The sequence below is a fragment of the Lissotriton helveticus genome, chromosome 7 (genome assembly GCF_964261635.1).
Source record: "Lissotriton helveticus chromosome 7, aLisHel1.1, whole genome shotgun sequence".
In the NCBI taxonomy this organism is placed as follows: domain Eukaryota; kingdom Metazoa; phylum Chordata; class Amphibia; order Caudata; family Salamandridae; genus Lissotriton; species Lissotriton helveticus.
This window is the reverse complement of record NC_136068.1, coordinates 1,390,951,772-1,390,970,962: the sequence shown is the minus strand read 5'-3', so window position 1 is coordinate 1,390,970,962 and position 19,191 is coordinate 1,390,951,772. Positions and strand designations below refer to the sequence as shown.

General features: G+C 46.7%; 1 protein-coding gene across 6 annotated transcripts in view; it reads right to left on the bottom strand.

Annotated features, from left to right (window-relative positions):
- Positions 1-18,749, bottom strand: part of WDR45B (WD repeat domain 45B) — an 830,957-nt gene extending 812,208 nt beyond the window's left edge. For 3 of the 6 annotated variants that reach the window (XM_078654713.1, XM_078654715.1, XM_078654714.1), the window contains exon 1: positions 18,550-18,738. In XM_078654713.1, the coding sequence (XP_078510839.1) occupies positions 18,550-18,616 (67 nt within the window). In that variant the 5' untranslated portion in view covers positions 18,617-18,738. Of the gene's footprint in view, positions 1-18,549 lie in introns of all 6 variants that reach the window. The other 3 variants (XM_078654716.1, XM_078654712.1, XM_078654717.1) reach the window with 3 other exon arrangements.
- Positions 18,750-19,191: the final 442 nt, after the last annotated feature.

Sequence of the window (19,191 nt, the reverse complement as noted above, 5' to 3'; positions counted from 1 at the left end):
ACCTCAATATCAACCTGGGCTACATGAAATGCTCTTAAAATATCAGTGCCTATCTTATCACAAAGCTTAACATCCTGCAATATTTAATGTCGCAGCTACATGCTAAAGCTGAGAATATTTTTTTCTCAAAACAGATTTTATTTGTGCCGACATCCACATACAGCCTATCGGGCCAAGGTCGCAGGTGTATAAAACAACATATACAAATACAGCTACAGAGTCAACATCAATACTTTCAAAAAATAAAATAACGTTCCACAATACAACACAGTGTGCTATGTCCTCTCTAAAAGCGGAGCATATTTAACCAATCTTCAACAGAATTCCATTTGTTACTACTTATCAAAGGAAGTTCGCAATTTAAAATTTTAATTATGCAACACAAAAGATGTCAGCCCTAATTTGACCTAATAACACCACTAAACCATGCTGTTCAAAATTACTATATAACTCAAAACTCTCAATGGCATAAAGAGATAAATCTTAAAATATTATGCCAATTTATAAGGATTCACCAACTCCTGAAAAGTTGTCTTTTTAGGTCTTGCGACCTGCGTTGCACTGCGCAGCAGTGCTCGCGCAGGCGAGAGTCCTTTTATTCCGGGGTTCAGAAATGGAGCCTGGAATCGCACATGCTCGTGCATGTGTTTTCTGTTTTGGGTCAGTAATTGGGCTTTAAGTGCGTGTTTGGTTTCAACAGCGCACGCAATAGGCCAAAGGCGGGCGCATTGCTCCCCCCATGAACTATTGGTGTCTGTTACGTGCACCAAAACCCATATGTTTTCAATTATCGTGCCACTAGACACGGGCGCGATAATTGAAAATATATGCCTTAAAGTGGCCCGCTCGCACCACTTGTGGGCGTGTTTTTTTTCTTCAGTGCCGCTTCTATTTTTTTAAGAAAGACCCCGCCTCCTCACTCACTCACCCCGCCCCCATTATGCGCATCATCACAGTTCTCATACTTTTTTTTTTTTTTCAAAACCATCTTTATTGGCATTTCAAACATGGATTGCGGAAACATTCACAGTACTCCAGACACTGGAGAGACCGTATGCAAATTATCGTGAATCACAGTTGCAGCAATCAACATATGTAAGCGGATAAAACAAATGACATTAACCTCCCGGATCCCCCCCTCCAACCCCAGAACATCCCTCCACCCGGTTTCCACCCCCACCCCGTTCACGATGGTCACCAGAATCTAACACAACGTAAGCTGTACTAAGATGTCCATGCACTCTCACTCCCACCCCGGTACTCATGACAAGTGATCTACGTGTGTATCCTGCTGTGCCGGCGGCTCCAGCCACAGCCCCCTATACTCTGCCCACCTCTTCCAGATTTTATAATGTTTTCTAGGGCAGCCTCGGGCCTCAAACACGGGGCGTTCCAGTCCCATGCAGTAGTCCATGCCCCGTTTCCAGACCCCAATCGGGGGCGCCCCCGGATCCTTCCAGGCACGGGCCACATCCCGCTTAGCCACTGTAAGGCCCAAGAGTAGGAGATGCCTCTTATAGATGTTGCCACCCACCTGCTCCAGGACATGTAAAAGACCCAGCTGCGACGTGCGCGGGAGCTGCCAGCCCAGGACCTGATCCAGGCAGTCCCAGACACGCTTCCAAAATCGGGCGATAGCTCCACACGTCCACACCGTATGTAAAAACGTGCCCATTTCCCTACCACACCACAGGCAGTCAGGGGAAGCAATCAGTCCATCCCGCCACAGCCTCTCCCTCGTGTAGTAAGCTCTGTGTAGGTATTTGAATTGGATGAAGCGCAGCCGCACGGCGACAGCAGCCTCTCTCGGGGCCGCAAGAGCCTCCCTCCACCCTTCCTCATCTATCTCCCCCACATCTCTCTCCCATTTGGACCGCAGACCATCCAATGAGGACGCACAGTGTGTGACTAGGGATTGGTATATGCATGAGATCTTCTTCTCAGTCAGTTCACCCATGAACAGTTTAGCCTCAATGGGACTGAACTCCGGTAGCGAGTCCAACCCCTCTAATGCAGGGGAAAGAGCATGGCGAAACTGCAGATATTTGAAGAACTGTGTGTGCGGCATTTCAAACTCTTCCCTCAACTCCTGAAAGGACTTAAGGGCTGTGCCCCTCATAACACAGTTCTCATACTTTTAACGCACTTTCCACCGCTGACTGACTCATCTATGATGCCGATTTTAAGAACTCTCATCTATTCCCGGTTTCCTTCAAACCGTCTCATCTTTTGACATTAGTTAAATATCGAAAGTCATCATATAGGCTTAATCAACAAAAATATTAGTTTAAGATTTTTTTTTTTAGATTAAGAAACGATCTTTAAATAAGAGGAACGTACGACTGTGCATGTTCCCAGCTCGAAGCAGGGGACACTGGGCTGTACGCCCGTCACAAGATCTGCAGCAAAATGAATGAGTGGGCGATCCCAGATCCCTGCTGAAAGCGCGTGAATCTGCAGAGTTAGTACCTCCCGCGTGGCATCTACTGTGAGTCACCGCCTGGCGCGAGGACTTCATGCTGGTGCGGACGCCGACGGTGCTTCCTGTTTATGAAAACCTGCCCTTCCTGTGAGCATCACTCGCAGTAGCAGACATTTTGAGTGGAAATCTTGAGCCTGAGGTGAAGTGATCACCTAGGGGAACCAGGGCCAGTGGGGGTTGTAGGATTTTTAAAGTGATGGCATATGGGGTTGCTATAAAAACCGGTGTCGGTTGAAATGTACCAACAGCGAACTGAAGTGAGCGCGAATGCCTGAGCTTAGTGTGGGACTGGGATGGAGATTTGGGGGTCATTTGGTGCCCTGTAAAGGCTTCCTATGCCCCTACATAGGCTAACACGCCTTAAGCTCTGCGGGCCGCTTATGAAATGTGGCAGTCCTTTCATGATGCACTAAGCAAGTATAATTTTCTTACCGGGATGTCAGCGGTTTGGTCTCCACAAGATCAGTCTGAATCAGGGGTCTCCAACCTTCTCCGTTATGAGAGCTACTATTGATCAATAAAAATCGTCCTCAGCTACTAAGCTAATTTGTAGTGTAATAGTTATTACATTAAAAAAAGTGCAGTGTTGAGGGGTGATCGTGCAAGGTTGATTTGTGTGTTACACTGTATAGCGCTACAACCAAGGAACTGGCATTCAAACGCTTGCTCGCTGGCAACATATCTAGTAGCTTAAACAATGAGCGCTGGCTATTAATCTTCTCCCTTCCTTTCCTTCAAACATACTGTTTACATCTCTAGAGGTCAGAAGCGGTCAGTCCATGGAGTATTAGCGCTATACTGGTGCTTCATCCTCCTCACCTTCCTCTCCCATCAACTTCAAGGGCATGCAGTATGGTGCAGCCGGTGCAATGCTCTGGGGCCCAGAGGATTGGGGAGGCCCGGCTCGCTCTGCAGCCGTTATTTTTAAAAGCTGCCTGCTACTATTTTCTTTATTGGTGCGAGTGTCTGCCTGCAGGCTTCCTGTTGAGAGGGGAGGATGCACAGAGAGCAAAGCACAGGCCCCGGCAGGCACTGGAGCCAGCTTCAGGGCCTCTGTATTCCACGGGGACAGACATTCAACCAACTACAAAGCAGGTGAATTGTAGAGCGTGCGGGCCATTAGTGCCGAGAGAGCGAGTGGAGCTGTGTGCACTCTGACCGCTACGCAATGCAGATCTTAATGCAGTACTTAATTTAAGCCGGTGGCGGCCACTGGCAGTGATTTTTGGGGTCGGTGGGCATCCGGCACTTATTTTTCCTCATATGCTGAAAGAGGGGAACACACAAACCGGAAAGAAGGAAAAGAAGACCGAAACTCTATCAACAAGAGAGAAAGCAGGTGCCTGTATAGAGAATGGATATAAAGAATCAAAGAGTGTTTGGAAGTGGATTAAAATGGGCACGAGGTGCATACAGGAATACAATACGCAGACGTGGTATTCGGCACAGGGACATTAAATAGCACCGGCTGTTGTATTTTGGGCAGTGCTTTGGGCACGGGTACTCATTATATTACAAATTATGCACTGCCCTTATGTATTGCTGTGCTCATTTCCCCTCCTGTTGCTGCACCAGGAATCCTGCTTAGTCCCCAGCTTGACCAGGATGTCGAGGGGAACAGATGCTTTGGTACTATGGGTCGCCTGCATCCCAATTATATCTGTCTTTAACCACCATACTGAATGGAGGGGGAGGGAGGCATTTCACTTGCTTGCATGGGGGCCCAGGGCACCCTTGCTACGTCACTGATCAACTTGACTTTCGTCACCTCTGTGGAGGCGACTCTCCTCATCTGTGTCAATCCTGCCCTCCACGAGGCCTACCTGATGCTGAATGTAGCTCTCACACAGCAGCACTGTCCACCGCGCACCGAAGTGCTTCTACTGCAGGAGAAAAAACTCTTAACTGGACGAGACATATTGGTCACGTGGTACGACATGGTTGCGAATTATATCTTTAGGGTAATTACTTTGATGAGGTAGGCTAGTGTAACAAGTGCCATCCATCCCCTGTGGGTACAGTGAGGTGCTTTGGGGTGACTCCTGCCCCCACATATCTGAAGGGGGAAGTTGACACTGCAATCTTCAGAACACATTGGACTTCATGAAATAATATAAATCTATTTTCTCTAGAACAGTGATGTCCAAACGATGTCCAAGAGGGCCGGATTCAAGCCAGATTTTCAGCACACCCTACGCACGAGATAACTTTGCACAAAAACGATCTAAATATTACTTGTTTACAAAGTTAAGTGGCTCTCCTGGGAATCTGACACGGATACTAGCTTCCCTAGGCCTCCAGGGTCCTAATAAACGAGGATTTAAGGATGTTGCAATATCCAAGTTCTTCTGATGCCTTCCTCCTCACAGAGTAGAGCTAGACATACGTGACAGTACAGAATCATCCCTTACTGCAACACAAGAAACAAACAAGCATTTGCAATGCAATAGGTCTCGTTTCAATTTCTGCGGTCCCGGAGAGAGCGGGTGTGCGCTTTTTGGCTGTGCAGTACAAGACCACATATTACTACACTATATATTTTTACTAACTCACTCTATATTCACATATGACATGCGCAGTTTACAGATCCTAAAAATAAATTGGCAGGTATTATACATTCCATTTCACTTCAGTTACGGTGGCACCTTTATTACGCTTCAGAGTGACACTGTTCCATAAGCAGACGCTTTAAACGTACCGTGAGGGTACATTTCTAGGGACTACAGTGAACACAAATTCACATCTGTGTAGCGCCTTCCTGTCACTATCTGGCCTCAAAGCGCTGTGCTGCTTTGGTCTGAACGCCTGATCTGGTTCTTACGCGGGATAGTGTGCAGGGCTCGACAAATCCACTCAACTGCTCGCATTTGCGAGGTAAATTTTAAGGCGGTCGAGCTATTTTTAGGCCCTACTCGTCCTTTCTGGCGAGTAGGAAAACATACTAACTTTTGTCCTCCGTCTTTGAAAACGGAGCAAATGTGACAAGATAACAAGATTTAAAGGCCTTTTTATTGCTCACAAAGCAAATGAGCAATAAAGATGCCTTTAAATCTTGTTATCTTGTCACAGTTGCTCCGCTTTCAGAGACGGATGTCAAGTAGGTTACTGTTAGGTCGAAGAGTTTTTTTACAGTACTAGACCTGCAGGACTAGTACCATTTTTCAGATTTCTCGAGCCCTGGTGTGTATTATAGTCATAGCTTGTAAAAACGGATGGGAACATAAGAAGGTTCCCCTTAAAACACAGCTTTGTGTTACGGATATCACACAGATGTGAAGAAACGTGAAAGTGAGTTTTTCCTACACGTCACACGTTTCGCGCCCTTCACACAGCCACCCAGTAAGGAGACATATTCCCACACTGAATAGTAGGAAGTGCTGGAAACCCTTGCCCACATTTGCAGCTAGTTTGTAACGCATCTGTGCTGCTAGAACCCATGTTATCTGCTTCCAAGAACAAAACTAGCACTTGCTGTTCAGCAGTGATTTAATCCCTGGAGGATGAAATGCAGAATGAGCCCCCCTTGTGATTTGCATGTCATACACAGTCGCAGTCCTGGTGCTCGTCAGCTTGTATCTCGGGACAGGAACTAAAACAAGCAAGGATGAGGGTAGGGGCAGCTGAAACTGCGAAGCGGTAGGGGGTTGTGGGACAGGCAAGCCACACCATGAAATCCACACGGGGAGGGGAAAGCCTACTGACTATACCATACAATACCATACAACCAGATACCAAATATGCACCCCTGCCCCATCACTATTTAATGCTTCCATCACCACCCAATTACAACTAGCATTTTTAATTTAAGAAGTTCTCCTCCTCTCCTAAAACGACCTACACATGTGCACAGACAGGGAAATGTGTAGACGGGGACGGGAGTGCAGGCACTCAGCACAGATACTGGGAACATTCTAGAACGAGTTTAAGCTATTGGCATTGTAAATAACTCCCTTTTATTTATTTGTTTTAACCCGTTTTTTGCGTTGAACGTTCAGCACCAGTGCTGAACGTTCTAAGAAACGGGTGGGGCCGCGTCGGCCGTTGGACGTGCACAGCACTACGGAGGTAGTGCTCGCAAAGTCCAATGGCCGACCGCAGCACTAAAGGGGTTAAAATCCAAAACACAAATAAAAGACATTGTCATTTGCAATGCCAATAGCTCAAACTCAAGTAAATGCCAGACCTATTGCATTGCAAATGCTTGTTTCTAAAGCCTCTGATTAGACAGCTCTAACCACCTACTAGCATTCCCTTTTTAGGTCTCGCCTAGCGTCGCAGCACATGCGCTACACACTGGCGAGAGATGTTGTGGATGAGGACTTTCAGAAGGGGGATTGAAGCCCCGCCCCTCATTTCCATTTGCTGGTGTCGCCGCTTATGCTAATTGGTGGGGTGCCATTGGAAATGAGCTGTTTGTGTTGCTTCCCTTTCGGCTTTTGGTCCGGCCCATCCGGACTGGATCGCCTGCTTCTCGGCTATTGTGAAGCAATTTCTTATCTCAAGGAGGCGTGTTATATAAACAAGCCCTGAGATCCAGTACGGATGGGCCATCCCAAAAGGAGACAGGGCGCCGCCTGTTTATTTTTGCATTGCGCGTTCACTTAAAGTGAAAGCGCTATGCAAAAATAAACAGCGGCTGCCTTCCTGCAATGGCGTGCGCTTGTTTATTGGTGTGGCTGCTATTTCAATGTATATAATGAACTCGGAAACGGCTTCCAGATCTGAACATTTTGGCGCTGTTTTTGCTGAGGAAAAAAAGTGCTTCTTTCCTGTGCCAGTAATTCCAGAGAGAGAATTGAGAACAATTTTACTTCAGCGTTGAAGTAAAATTGTGGTTAGGTTTGCAGACAAAGGGCTGAGTAGAGTTTTTGTAATTTCCGTGCCTTTCTGTCCATGCTATTCTTCGTGACATCTTAAATTTTTTCTTTTGATACATTTTTTACCTGAAACTTTTTCTTGTTAGCCGGCTTGTTTTTATTTTTTATTTCAATATTAAATTGACAGAAAGCCTTTGTTACATACTTCGTAGGAAAATTGCAGTGTCAGTGCCCTGAGCATGGCCAGTGTGGACATGGTGGGGCTGGGCGCCGGATGGATCCACGCCCTTTTGTCTCAGACCCAAGAAAACGAAGCGATTGTCTACGTATCTGGCATCCACTTGACCTTTGGGAAGAAGTAGAAAACCCAAGTTAATGAATGTAAATACCTTTGTGTCGCCATGCGGCCGGGGACAGCACGGACTCCGGCGCACAGTTCATATTGCAGCTGGAGCCGGGATTCAAATAATCTACTATCGGGAGGACCGCGGCAATATTCCTTTGATAATGTCACCGTGGGCGGAATATTCCGACAGCCTCGCGAGGAATCTGGTGTAGTGATACAGCACTTCTGAGTATACCCTTCTCGCATAGAGAATATATCGTTTTCGAAAAACTAGTAAGAGGTTTTTTTCTGTGGTCACTTTTCATCACTGCCGCGTCTCATCTATAGGTCTCCTGTAGGTACCAGGTTTCTAAATGGAACGTAGCTGCTTTGTTTGCAAGCCTATTTATGTGGGTGTTTAGATAGCGCTAGGTATCTCCTTGCAGCTGCTTCTCAGCGCTTTGTCAGGATGGAAATGCAGTTAAGAGCGAGGATCAGAGCAGAGTCCACCGAGTGCGTGGATGGTCCCCACACATCATTTGTCATGGACCGTTACACTACTAAACAAATATAAACTGAGAACCGGTTGTGAAGCGCCCCGAAGTGCGATCAAATGCAATTCAATGGGAATTTATGCAAACATAGTTTTTCAAAGAAACACCACAAGCTGCACATGCAGTGATTCGACAAGCAACAAAAAAACAACATTTTTTGATTGAAATGCATTTAATTTCGCAACAGTGTTCTAAATATGGCTTATAACTAAAAAAAATATAATAAATTAGAGCATTTAACACGTACAATATGTTTTGTAAACACCAAATTCCAAGTCGCTGCAAGATACTGAACAACGAAGAATGACTGTTCAACTGAATTTTTTTTCACACTCTGAAAATAATATACTAAAATACACAGATTACTTTTGCTTAACTAGGTGTTCTTTGTCGTTTTGCCACACATTTGGGAACTTAATGTGCTACCTAGAACGCCGGATGTCTATTTTCGTGGAGTTTTCTTCCGATTTAAGATCGTATTTAATTTACAGCGCTTCCATGTTTCCGGGGGGGAAAAAACCTTTTCTGCTATATCTAGGCGAATTTTAGTTTTCTTATTTATTCATTTCCGCCAAGTTATATTCAAAGGAGATTACTGATTTACGGAACGGTCGGTGCATTTAGCAAGAACAGGACAGTTTAGGATTGCGGGAAGAGCCTGGCGGTGATTTGAATGAAAGGCGAGACCTATTGCATTTTTAAGGCTTGTTATTATGGCTAACCTTTCTCCACCTGTCTTAACTATGTTGTGAGCCATTTGAAGAGAAGGCTGACGAACACCTACATATATAAGCAAACAACATGTCAGAAACATGAGCCATAGAAAAGAAAAGCATTTACATACCAGCATTGGCATAGCCCATAGGTCTCGCTTTTGGGACCTTATAAGTATTTAGTTATGCAGCACAATATCCTTGGTGTAACAACATGAACTGCAGCATGGCTTAACACTTATAAGGTCCCAAAGGCGAGACCTATTGGCTATGTCAATGCTTGTATAAGGTCCCAAAGGCGAGATCTATTGGCTATGCGGGGCTTGTTTAGGATTTGTGCCCTGTAGGACACCCAGATACTGTTCACTGGGTATGCCAGGACACCCCGATACTGTTCACAGTGTATGTCAGGACACCTAGATACTCTCACGCGGTGTGCTCGACACCCAGATACTCTTGAGAAAGACACCTATATACTCTTCAGAATGCTACGAAGATGCCTACTGCAATCAGCCTGTTGTTTATCTGGAAGGATGATCGAACTTGGGGGCAAGATGTCAAAAGCACGTCTCTTCTGCTTCTGAGAACATCCCCCGTACCACCCACAAAACCATGACGAGACATAATCGACTTATAAAGCTACGCAAGATTCTGCCCTATCTGCCTATCAAACACTGCAGAACCCTGGTCCAGGCTATGGTGATTAGTCGCCTGGACTACGGAAATGCATTGTTGGCCGAAGTAGGTAAGACGCTGCTTGCCAAACTGCAGGTGATTCAAAATACCGCAGCAAGAATGATTTTCAATCGCCCGGCAGGATCTCCCTCAGGCCTTTTGCTGAGAGAGCTCCATTGGCTCCCAGTAAGGAAGCAATCTAACTTTAAGAACTGCTGCCTCAGCTACATTGCCTTAAATGGCAAAGGTCCCCACTATCTCCAAAAGAAGTTCATCAAACAGGTACGGGTCGTAATCTCAGATGAAATTCCTTAGCACTCCTAAAGGTTCCCCGAATACACCTCTGTTGTACCTGTGGAAAGGCTTTTTCGTACCTTGCCCCTTATTACTGGAACCAACTGCCTATTGCCCTGCACGAATGCACCTCCTACAACATCTTCAGAAAACATTTAAAAGCCTTCCTATTCCGAATACGTGAATCAGTCCGGCCCCGACAGCCCTATCACTAAGTAAGCGCCGAGATGCCCCCGGATGAGTCGCGCGCTATAAAAATATCCCTAACATAACAGGAATATCTAGAACCTCTTCCCATGCTGGGCTGGCCACCTCACCTCTTTATGGACTGGTGGTAAAAATGATAAATAAAAACCCGAAGTGTACAAACAATAAATGTCCAGAAATGTAAACATGTAGAAAAAACAAATACTGTATGTATGAGAATGCTGTAAATTTGTAACGAAAATGTAGGGATCGGGGTGAACACACATTTAGTTAGAGCAATCAATTTACATGTCTAGACAAATGGGTAGTGAAGGTATTTATTTTGTGTCACGCTAAAAGATGCATTACATTATGAGACATCTAAACACAATCTCAGCAGCTGCTGCCTTTGGGGGCACAGCTGAAGGAGACTGGCTCCTGACATACAATGCTATCAAACCTAAAGTTTTTTATTGAAACTTGTTGGACTAAAAGAATGAGGAGTGCCGCTTGAGAGACGCGCTGTTATGGATTATTTTGTACCCCTCTTGGACAAAGAAGGAACCCTCCTCCGAGCTTTAGCGCTTTACATAATGAAACATGACCTGCGTGCTTTCCTTTTCCGCCATAAAACGTGGGCTGAAAGGCAGAAGGCTGGCAGAGAATTAATGTAGAAAAGCTAAAAGTCTCACATTGTCCTCAGCCTTACTGCGTGAAACTCATCCTGTAAAGAGCTGACAGGCCTAGTGTGTCACCTCTATCAACCTCTTCAACGGCTAAAGTGCAGTGTTGCATCCCCTTCCTTGAACTATTACCACAGATCATACCAGTGGCGTCTCTTTGGCATGCCTGAGGCCGGGCGCCAAAAGAATCAAGGAGGAGTGTGAGGGGGTGCAATAGATTTTTAACAGATGCACGTCTTCATAAAGGGAAGACAAACCGGGAAGAAGAAAAAATATGTAAAACTCTCACTGTAGATGCGATCGGGATGATTTAACACGTCTTCGTAAAGGCAGAGGGAAGACAAACCCCGATGAGGTCAAGAGAAAAATAATAAATCAACAAATCTAAAATTCGCACTGTAGTTTCGATCGGGTTGATTGTTTCCAGATGCACAGCCCCATAAAGGGAAACGGAAGACGAAGGAGGGGCCATCACACGCTAGACAGTGTGATGGCCAAATAGATAATTGGGATGATTACTACCAGATGCACGTCCCTGTCATGGGAAAGGGAAAACAAATGACAAAGTAAAGATAAGAGAAAAAAAAGCATTTAAAAGAAAAGCAGGGTGGCGCGTTGTGCGTTCTGAAAAGCAATAAATTGTTTTAGCAGATAACAATTAAAAGCGAAGCGAAAGCACGTGACCAAGGAGGAATGCATCTGCCAGCCTGCTAGCTCATAACAGCAAAACGCCATGGGAGAACATTTTAAGAAGTTCTGGGACATGCACCCACCGATTGCGTGCTTTAATTTCTTGAAAGCCACACGCAAAGGCCAATTGATGTGACAACCACATGCACAAGCTTTCTGAATGTCTGGAGTAATTACAAGAGGCCCTCTCCTAGGGCACGGCATTCGCGCTGCGCTAGGCTCGACCTAAAAAAGCCATAGTCCTTCCCACATGGATAACCATTGTACAGGGGCCCTGATGTTACTGTGAGCATTGCACCTATACTGAGCAAGCACTATAAACACTTGAGATCATACCTCAGCCTGAGAAACTCCTAGAAATGTCTAGTTTATTTGTGGAGTGTGCGTATAACCACCTAACTTTTCTTAATTATAAATGAAAACCTAATTTATTTAAATATATAGATGTGGCTGGTCACTGAGTTTATTGACTGCAGTAACAATGCCAAAGACTACTAGCCATACTAGAATAGCATAATTGATCCACATAGCTACAGCTGGAGCATTAGATGCGCAAAAGGAGTGACTTTGAAACTCAACTTGAGTACAAAAGTACCAGAAACCCTGGGAAACATGTCAAACAACTGTACACACCACTGATGTTGCCCTGTGGTCTCAAGTTACCCTAGACCCCAGCAAAGGCATTACATAAACTTTTCAAGGAGAGACAAGATGTTATCTTTTTTCCCCCAAAGCCACAGATGCCCCTCCCACAAGCACTCATCATCCCACCCCACAGATAACACCTGATTTCAGTAACGGATGTTCCCGAAGCACCCTAAAAAAAACAGGTGCAACTCAATCATTAGGTACTGTAAACAAAAAACTTTGGGGGCAATTACGATGAACCGACAGACTCATTACAATGGAGACTGTCGGTTTTGAAACCGGACGGACATTCTGGCTGGATTGCGATGTGCTCAAGGAGCCCATCTGCTATTCGGAACTGGCACCTTAATCCCTATGGACTGCGCTTTACGCTGTCCAGATTACGATACTCAGTCCACAACAGGCTTTCCATGAAGGCCTTTCCGACATGGAAAGCCTTTCCGAAAGCAAGTTGGGGGGGCCCTAGCAGGGCCCCTTTCTTCCTGCAGCCTCTAGTTAGGGGCCATGGGGACACCTATATTGCCCCCTTGTGGTGCCTGCCACGTGGTGCAGGGATGAACACAAACTACCTTTTTTGTATGGGGGCTTGTCCTGCAGCCGGTTTCTAACAGCAGCACAAGCTCCCATACAGAAAAGAGAGCTGGCAACCATATGTACGGTGTCATTATAATTCGCTGGTCGGACTCGTATCCACTATGGTGTTGGGTGACATCGTAATAGGGCCCTTTACGTGTTCTTTTTTTACAAAAACCAGGATGTGATATGGAGGAACATGGAACTGGAATACACTGTTAAGATTGCATCTTACTTTCCACATACTTACAGTTTAGGGCATGTAGCTATGAAATGTATTGCCCATAATAACACGATTGATCAGTTGACAAAATTGTCCTCATGTCTCTGGTTTCGTAGTATCAGCAATTTAGCTACAAATTACACTTATCAACACACCCCTCTCCTCACTCTAGAAACACTACTCGGGTGTAAAAAACCAACATAGGAGTTCACACTGTTTTTGCTCTAAAGAGCCAAGTCTAAACTATTCTGGAATCTATTTCTAAGTGCCTGAGACTACTGAACCCAAGACTCTGCAAATAAGTCAAGCCTGGGTGCCATTGCATGCTTTCACTTCTTGAAAGCCACACGCAAAGGCCAATTGATGTGACAACCACATGCACGAGCTGACAACAACAACCTTGGGAGGTAGATTAAAAAATTCAAATACCGCTTGATGTCCATTCATGAAGATGCAGATTGCGCAGGATTGAGTGCAAAACCCTGCCCTGCTGCTACAACTGAAGATCCTACTGCATCAAGGGCAGATACTCAGGCCTAGAAGCTCCAGGTATCATACCCTCCGGGCCCACTCATATGTCACTAGTACCACTTGGGAATGGTCGATCCTGATCTTCTTCATAACTCTGTGCAGAAGTGGTAGTGGCAGGAGGCACACAGAAGTGCCATGCACCACTTTATGAGGAATGTGACCCCCAAAGAGTGCTTTCTGGGGAACTGGCTATTGAAGTTAGGCTCACCGCAGTCAGTCGGATCCACCTCCAAATTCGTTTAAGTGCAGACCTGGAGACCTGCTGGGTTTCATCCATCTTGGCATTTTTAGATCTTGCCAGGGAAATCATCTGATGTTCCAGCCGGCTGCAAAGGCGTAAAGCCTAACGGCACAGAACTCTGGACCCCAACTTGCCATGCTTGTTGCAGTACAACACGGCGGTGGTGTTGTTCCTGAGAACCTGCACCAGCCTCCCTCTGATGCTTGACAAGAATGCCTTTAAAACTAAGTGAATTGTCTGCAACTCCAGCAGGTCTCTGCCGGAGGAGGTCAGTCTCCGCCATAAACCAGAGTTTGTTGATCTTCACATATCCCAGATGACCTCCACAACCCAGTAGTGATGTGTCTGTCACCACCAGAAACTTTGGATGGGGCAGGAGGAGAGGTCTGATACTGGTCCAACTGAAGTCAAGCCACCACCACTGAAGATATGTTGCAGTGTCCTCCGGCAGCTGGATGGAATCTGACAAGTTTCCCTGGTGCTGGGCTCCCTAAAACTTCAGGTCACTCTACAAAGGAATGTACCATCCGGCATTGTTGGCAAGTAGGAGCCTAATAGGGTGAGAAGCCTCAGAGTCATCCTCACTCAGACCCAGTAAAGAGGATGAAATTAAAAAATCATATTCCGAATGTCCTGGACTCGCTGGTCCAGAGGAAAGGATCAAAAGTACACCGTTTCCAGGACGGCTCAGATGAACGGAAGCCTCTGCAAATGAATCAGGTGTGACTTTCATAGGCTGATCGAAAACCCCCAATGATGTCTAGAGGGTCGCAATAATTTGGAGGTGGATCCGACTGACTGCGGTGAGCCTAACTTCAATAGCCAGTCGTCTAGGTAGTGGAAGACTGATACACCAAAGCTCTGCCGATGGGCAGCGACCACCACCATCACCTTTGTGGACACCGAAGGGGCACTGGTGAAACAGAGAGGGAGCACAGCAAACAAAGAGCTTGTGGCCCACCTTGATCCACAGGTAGTGCCTGTGAGCCTGCAAGAAAGAGATCTGAAAATATGTGTCCTGCATGTCAAATGCCACCATTAAGTCCCTGGGATCCAGGGCAAATAGAATCTGGGCCAAGGTAAGCATCTTGGATTTTTGCACAGGAAGGCATTGAGATTGTGAAAATCTAAGATAGAGTGAAGGCCTCCGTCCTTCTTTGGTACAAGGAAGTGGCAGGAATAAAACCCAGTTCCCACTTACCCAGTACCCTCTCTGTGCCTCCTCTGGCTAAAAGTGCCTGCACTTCCTTACATAAGATGGACAGCTGAATCTCCAAAAGGCATTTTGCTGTAGGCGGCAAGTGTAGTGGATCGAAAAGAAAAGGTATGGGGTAGCCCTGTTGGACAATCTACAGGATCCATTTGTTGGATGCGATGTTTCACCATTGTTAGACTTGCCATCTTTTGGCATGTTTCTCCTGAGTTTTTGCTTTCTGATCTCTCGGTTTTGCTGGCATAGTGTTTCAGCGCACTTTTCTCACTGCTGATCAGTGGTAAAGTGCAAGTGCTCCTGTGGTAAATTGTATTATGGATTGGTGTTTCCATGATTGGATATTTGATTTACTTGTTAGTCCCTAGTAAAGTGCACTGAGTGTGCCAGGACCTGTGAATCAAATACTACTAGTGGGCCTACAGCACTGATTGTGCCACCCACGAGTAGCCCTGAAAGTGTAACTCAGACCCACCATTGTGGAGTCAGCAGGCAGTTTGTAACTGCCATGTCAACTCGGGCAGTGCACACACTTGCCAGGCCTTCACCTTCCCTTTTCTTACATGTCGGCGGCCACCCCTAAGGTAGGCCCACGGTATCCCTGTAGGCCGGGTGCAGTGTATGTGAAAGGTAGGACATGCCCTGGTGTGTGTGGCATGTCGTGATAGCGAATTACGGGCAATTTCGTTTTTCGCTATTGCAAGGCTACCTGTTCCCCATAGGACAGAATGGGGAGTTTGTTTATAACATCTTATAAACATAACTGGCCCGGGGAATTAGGTAGGAAAATAAAGTTTAGTATGCCTGAACTCAGAATCTAAAGATGCATCTTGTAGCGAAGGTGATTTTTACATTCTGTGTTTAAAAATACCATTTTTAGAAAGTAGGTATTTTCTTGCTCAGTCAACCCGTGTACCTCTGCTGGAATGTGGATTGCCTGTCTGGGTTTTGGATGACAAAAGGCTGGGGAGCAGGAGTGGCTCCAGATAGTCTAGGTGTGTCAGGAAAGGGCTGAATAGATCTGGGCTGCAATTGGGGAAGGGGGAGGAGATTTCCTTGCACCTCAAAGGGCCTGGTCTGCCCCTGACCATGCCGTCTCCACCTCCTGCCAGGAAGTCACACCAGAGAAGGCAGAACTGGTTCTGGCTGAGAACAGACACTCTTTGGCTATGCGATCAAAGGGTTTTGGAATATAAATATTGCGGCCCAGACCCCTGAACTTTAGAACTCTTTTGGATCAAGAAGAAGAGCTGGAGAAGCTGTGAGGAGGAACTACCACTTTGCTGTGTGATTTGCTGTGTTGGCCTGCAGTGGCTGCTTCGGTCTAGGGCAGGGAAAGGACTGGACTGAACTTTCCGCAATCTACTTTTGTGAGTATCTCCAAGGGCTTGAGGTAGAGCTTGCTCCCTGATCAAGAAGTCTCATGAACAGCAAAGACTTCAAGCTCTTCTGCCCTCAGCACTGGGGACTGTGTGTTTTGTGCTTCAACAGAGGAAAAAGCAACCCGACGCCGTCTACGACGCTGATGCCGACTCTGTGTCCTGAAGGCACCGCAGAGGGCACCGCCGCAACGCTACCCTGGTCTCACCGACGACACCTGCTGACGCCACCACCGAGGCACTACTCACACCACGACCTGTGGGCACTGCACTCTGCACCGCCTCACTTCACGACGACGCCTTGCCCTCCCCGACGCTCTACGCCAAAACCGACGCCGCAGCTTGCACCGTGGTTCGAGGGCACCGATCGTAAAGTTACACGACGCACCGCCCTTGTTCCACACCGCAGCCTTGGCCTGCCGACGACTCCAGACGACAGCGCTCCAGCAAAGACGAAACCGCTGCTTACACCGCGACCTGCCAGCACCGCGACGAGCATCGCATTCACTTCACACCGCGACCCTGGTCTCACCGATGCCGCCATCTGACGCCGCCACCGAGCCACTGCAGGCACCACGAACTGATGGCACTGCACGCTGCACCGCAGCACCCGACGCCTGCCGACACCTCCAGAACCGACGCCAGTGGACGCTCTGCTTTCAGAAGCTCAACGAGAGGTCACCGACACCCTGCATTTCTAAAAGGTACTGTTTGCAGGTCTTCCCGACACCGTAGCTTGCCCGCGACGCCGCGGTCAGCCAGAACTGTTTGGATTTGGTTGTTCACAACGCAGTGATAGCCCCGGATGGAGCCATCCACTTCAAGGAACTGTTTTTCAAGGTTATTTTGATAACTGGAGATTTCTAAGTACTGTATTGTGGATTTTTATCGTTTTTGGTCTTGTCTTGAGTTCATAAAAATATTGGATATTTTTCTAAACCGGTGTGGTGTCCTTTTGTAGTGCTTACACTGTATTACTGTTGGTTATGTGCAAATGCTTTGCACACTGCCTCTTAGAGTAGCCTGACTGCTCGTGCCAAGCTACCAAGGGGGTGAGTGTAACTCCCTTATCCTGACTAGATGGTGGTTTCTGCCTGGCTTTGGCACATGCCCTAGCCTACCAAAAATCCCATTTCTAACAACCATCCTCACAGAATGTGGCTGATCCTGCCTTCCACTGGACGCATGTGTATAGAGGTTTTGCAGTTTTTGCCAGAGGGCAGAAGATTGGGAGGAACGCTGTCCATTTGGCTGTGTTACTGTCCGCCAACCAGCCACCTTGGCTTTGAAAGGGCAAAAAAGCCTTTGGTGCAGGCAGTGAGGGCTGCCACTGTTGATACACCAGACCCCTTGCATATTCTCTAAAAGGATAACATTGTTGTGAAGATTGCCCTCCAGATTCTTGGCGCTTGAAGGCACACCACAGAAAACCAGAAACATTCCAAAGATGCACAGCATTGTCTCACAAAAAAAAAGACTTTGACTTGCTGCTGGTCGTCGATGGATCCAGGAACTCAGAGATCATCTACGCTGAAAACTGAATAGTTTTCTCGCTCTCACAACTTCTCTGAAGAGTGCTTGGAAAGTGCAGAGTCCTGTTTGGACTTCTTGTCGTTTTCCTTTACCTTACCCAAAGACTTGATGGGGAGGGAGATTGCCTTGGGAGCGATCCATAGTCTCAGGGTGTGACATCCCTTGCACACTGGAAAACAATTTTGGGGGGGGGGGGGAATCTTTTTCACTAATGAAGAAGAGAAAAAAGGAGAAGAGCTCTGGACCAGCTTCTGAAGCCACACAAAGAAAGAACTGACGTCAACACACATGGGTGGCATGTATACATAGCTCCACTAATCACATCCAAGGGGGAATGTTGTTGATGCAGAAACACGGCGTCAGCTGTCGGCACACAGGAGCATTGCTTTGAATTTTCCAGACACAATTTAGTGCCTGGGGATAGTCACAAGTTGAGGATTCTGCAGTTAGAAACATCTATCAGAATTACAAACGCCATACACGTTCAGGCTTTGCCCTGAAATAACCAGTTTAAGTTTACAGCTCAAGTCAAACCTCACGCTCCCAACACTAAAACAGCACTACGCTACATAGCGCTCCGCCTTCAGGCAGCGCAATCCACACTACTGGTCTTCTTCACCCCCCTCCCCAAATAAATAAACAGGGCAACGACCACGCCCCCAAATAACCACACCCAAGCCACGCCTCTATGTCACACTCCCGCCTCTGTCTCTCGCCACTCTTTCCCAATTCCCGTTAAAGATGTAGTCATCGGCTTTGACAGAAACTATAGTGTTTTCTGTTCCTTCTCACCGTGGTCCTGATTGAAGCCCGCATATAGCAGTCCGTTTCCATGCGGGTTGGCAGGCAGCAGATTCATGGCTGAAGGGCGAGGTCCCTGCACTTTGGATGACAGTCAAAGCATCTCGTGCACTGTAAGGGTACACTGGACGGAACCCCTAACAACACGAAAAGAAGGAGGTGACTTCCGCCTCCGATAGGAACGAGCACCGAGCGCATCGACCTACAACCACCGCTTCAAGATGGCCGCTACGCCTTAAATTCCTCCAGTTCGGTAGTTATTTGCCTCCTAACATTTAAATTACAATACTGCGACCCTGTTTTACAAATTTGTGGATCTTGTAATGGTCTAAAACAAAACCTGATGCAAAAGACGCACTTGATTTCTATTTCGGCAAAAGGCGCACGTAGTCTACGACTGGACGTACAGTCGTAAATTAGTCTTTCCAGCGTCCCCTCGCATCCCAAACGGCGGAATTTAGTCAAAAAGTTCCCCAACCTATCTACATGGCAGCCATCTTAGAACGACAATTAATTTCGTGAAACGGAACGGATTTCGCGTTTTCGCACTTTCTTTAGCTTTTGATTAACGTTTCATATGAACAAAACTACCTGTCTGGGTAACATTTACGCCAAACACGTCTTCAGTTTGCT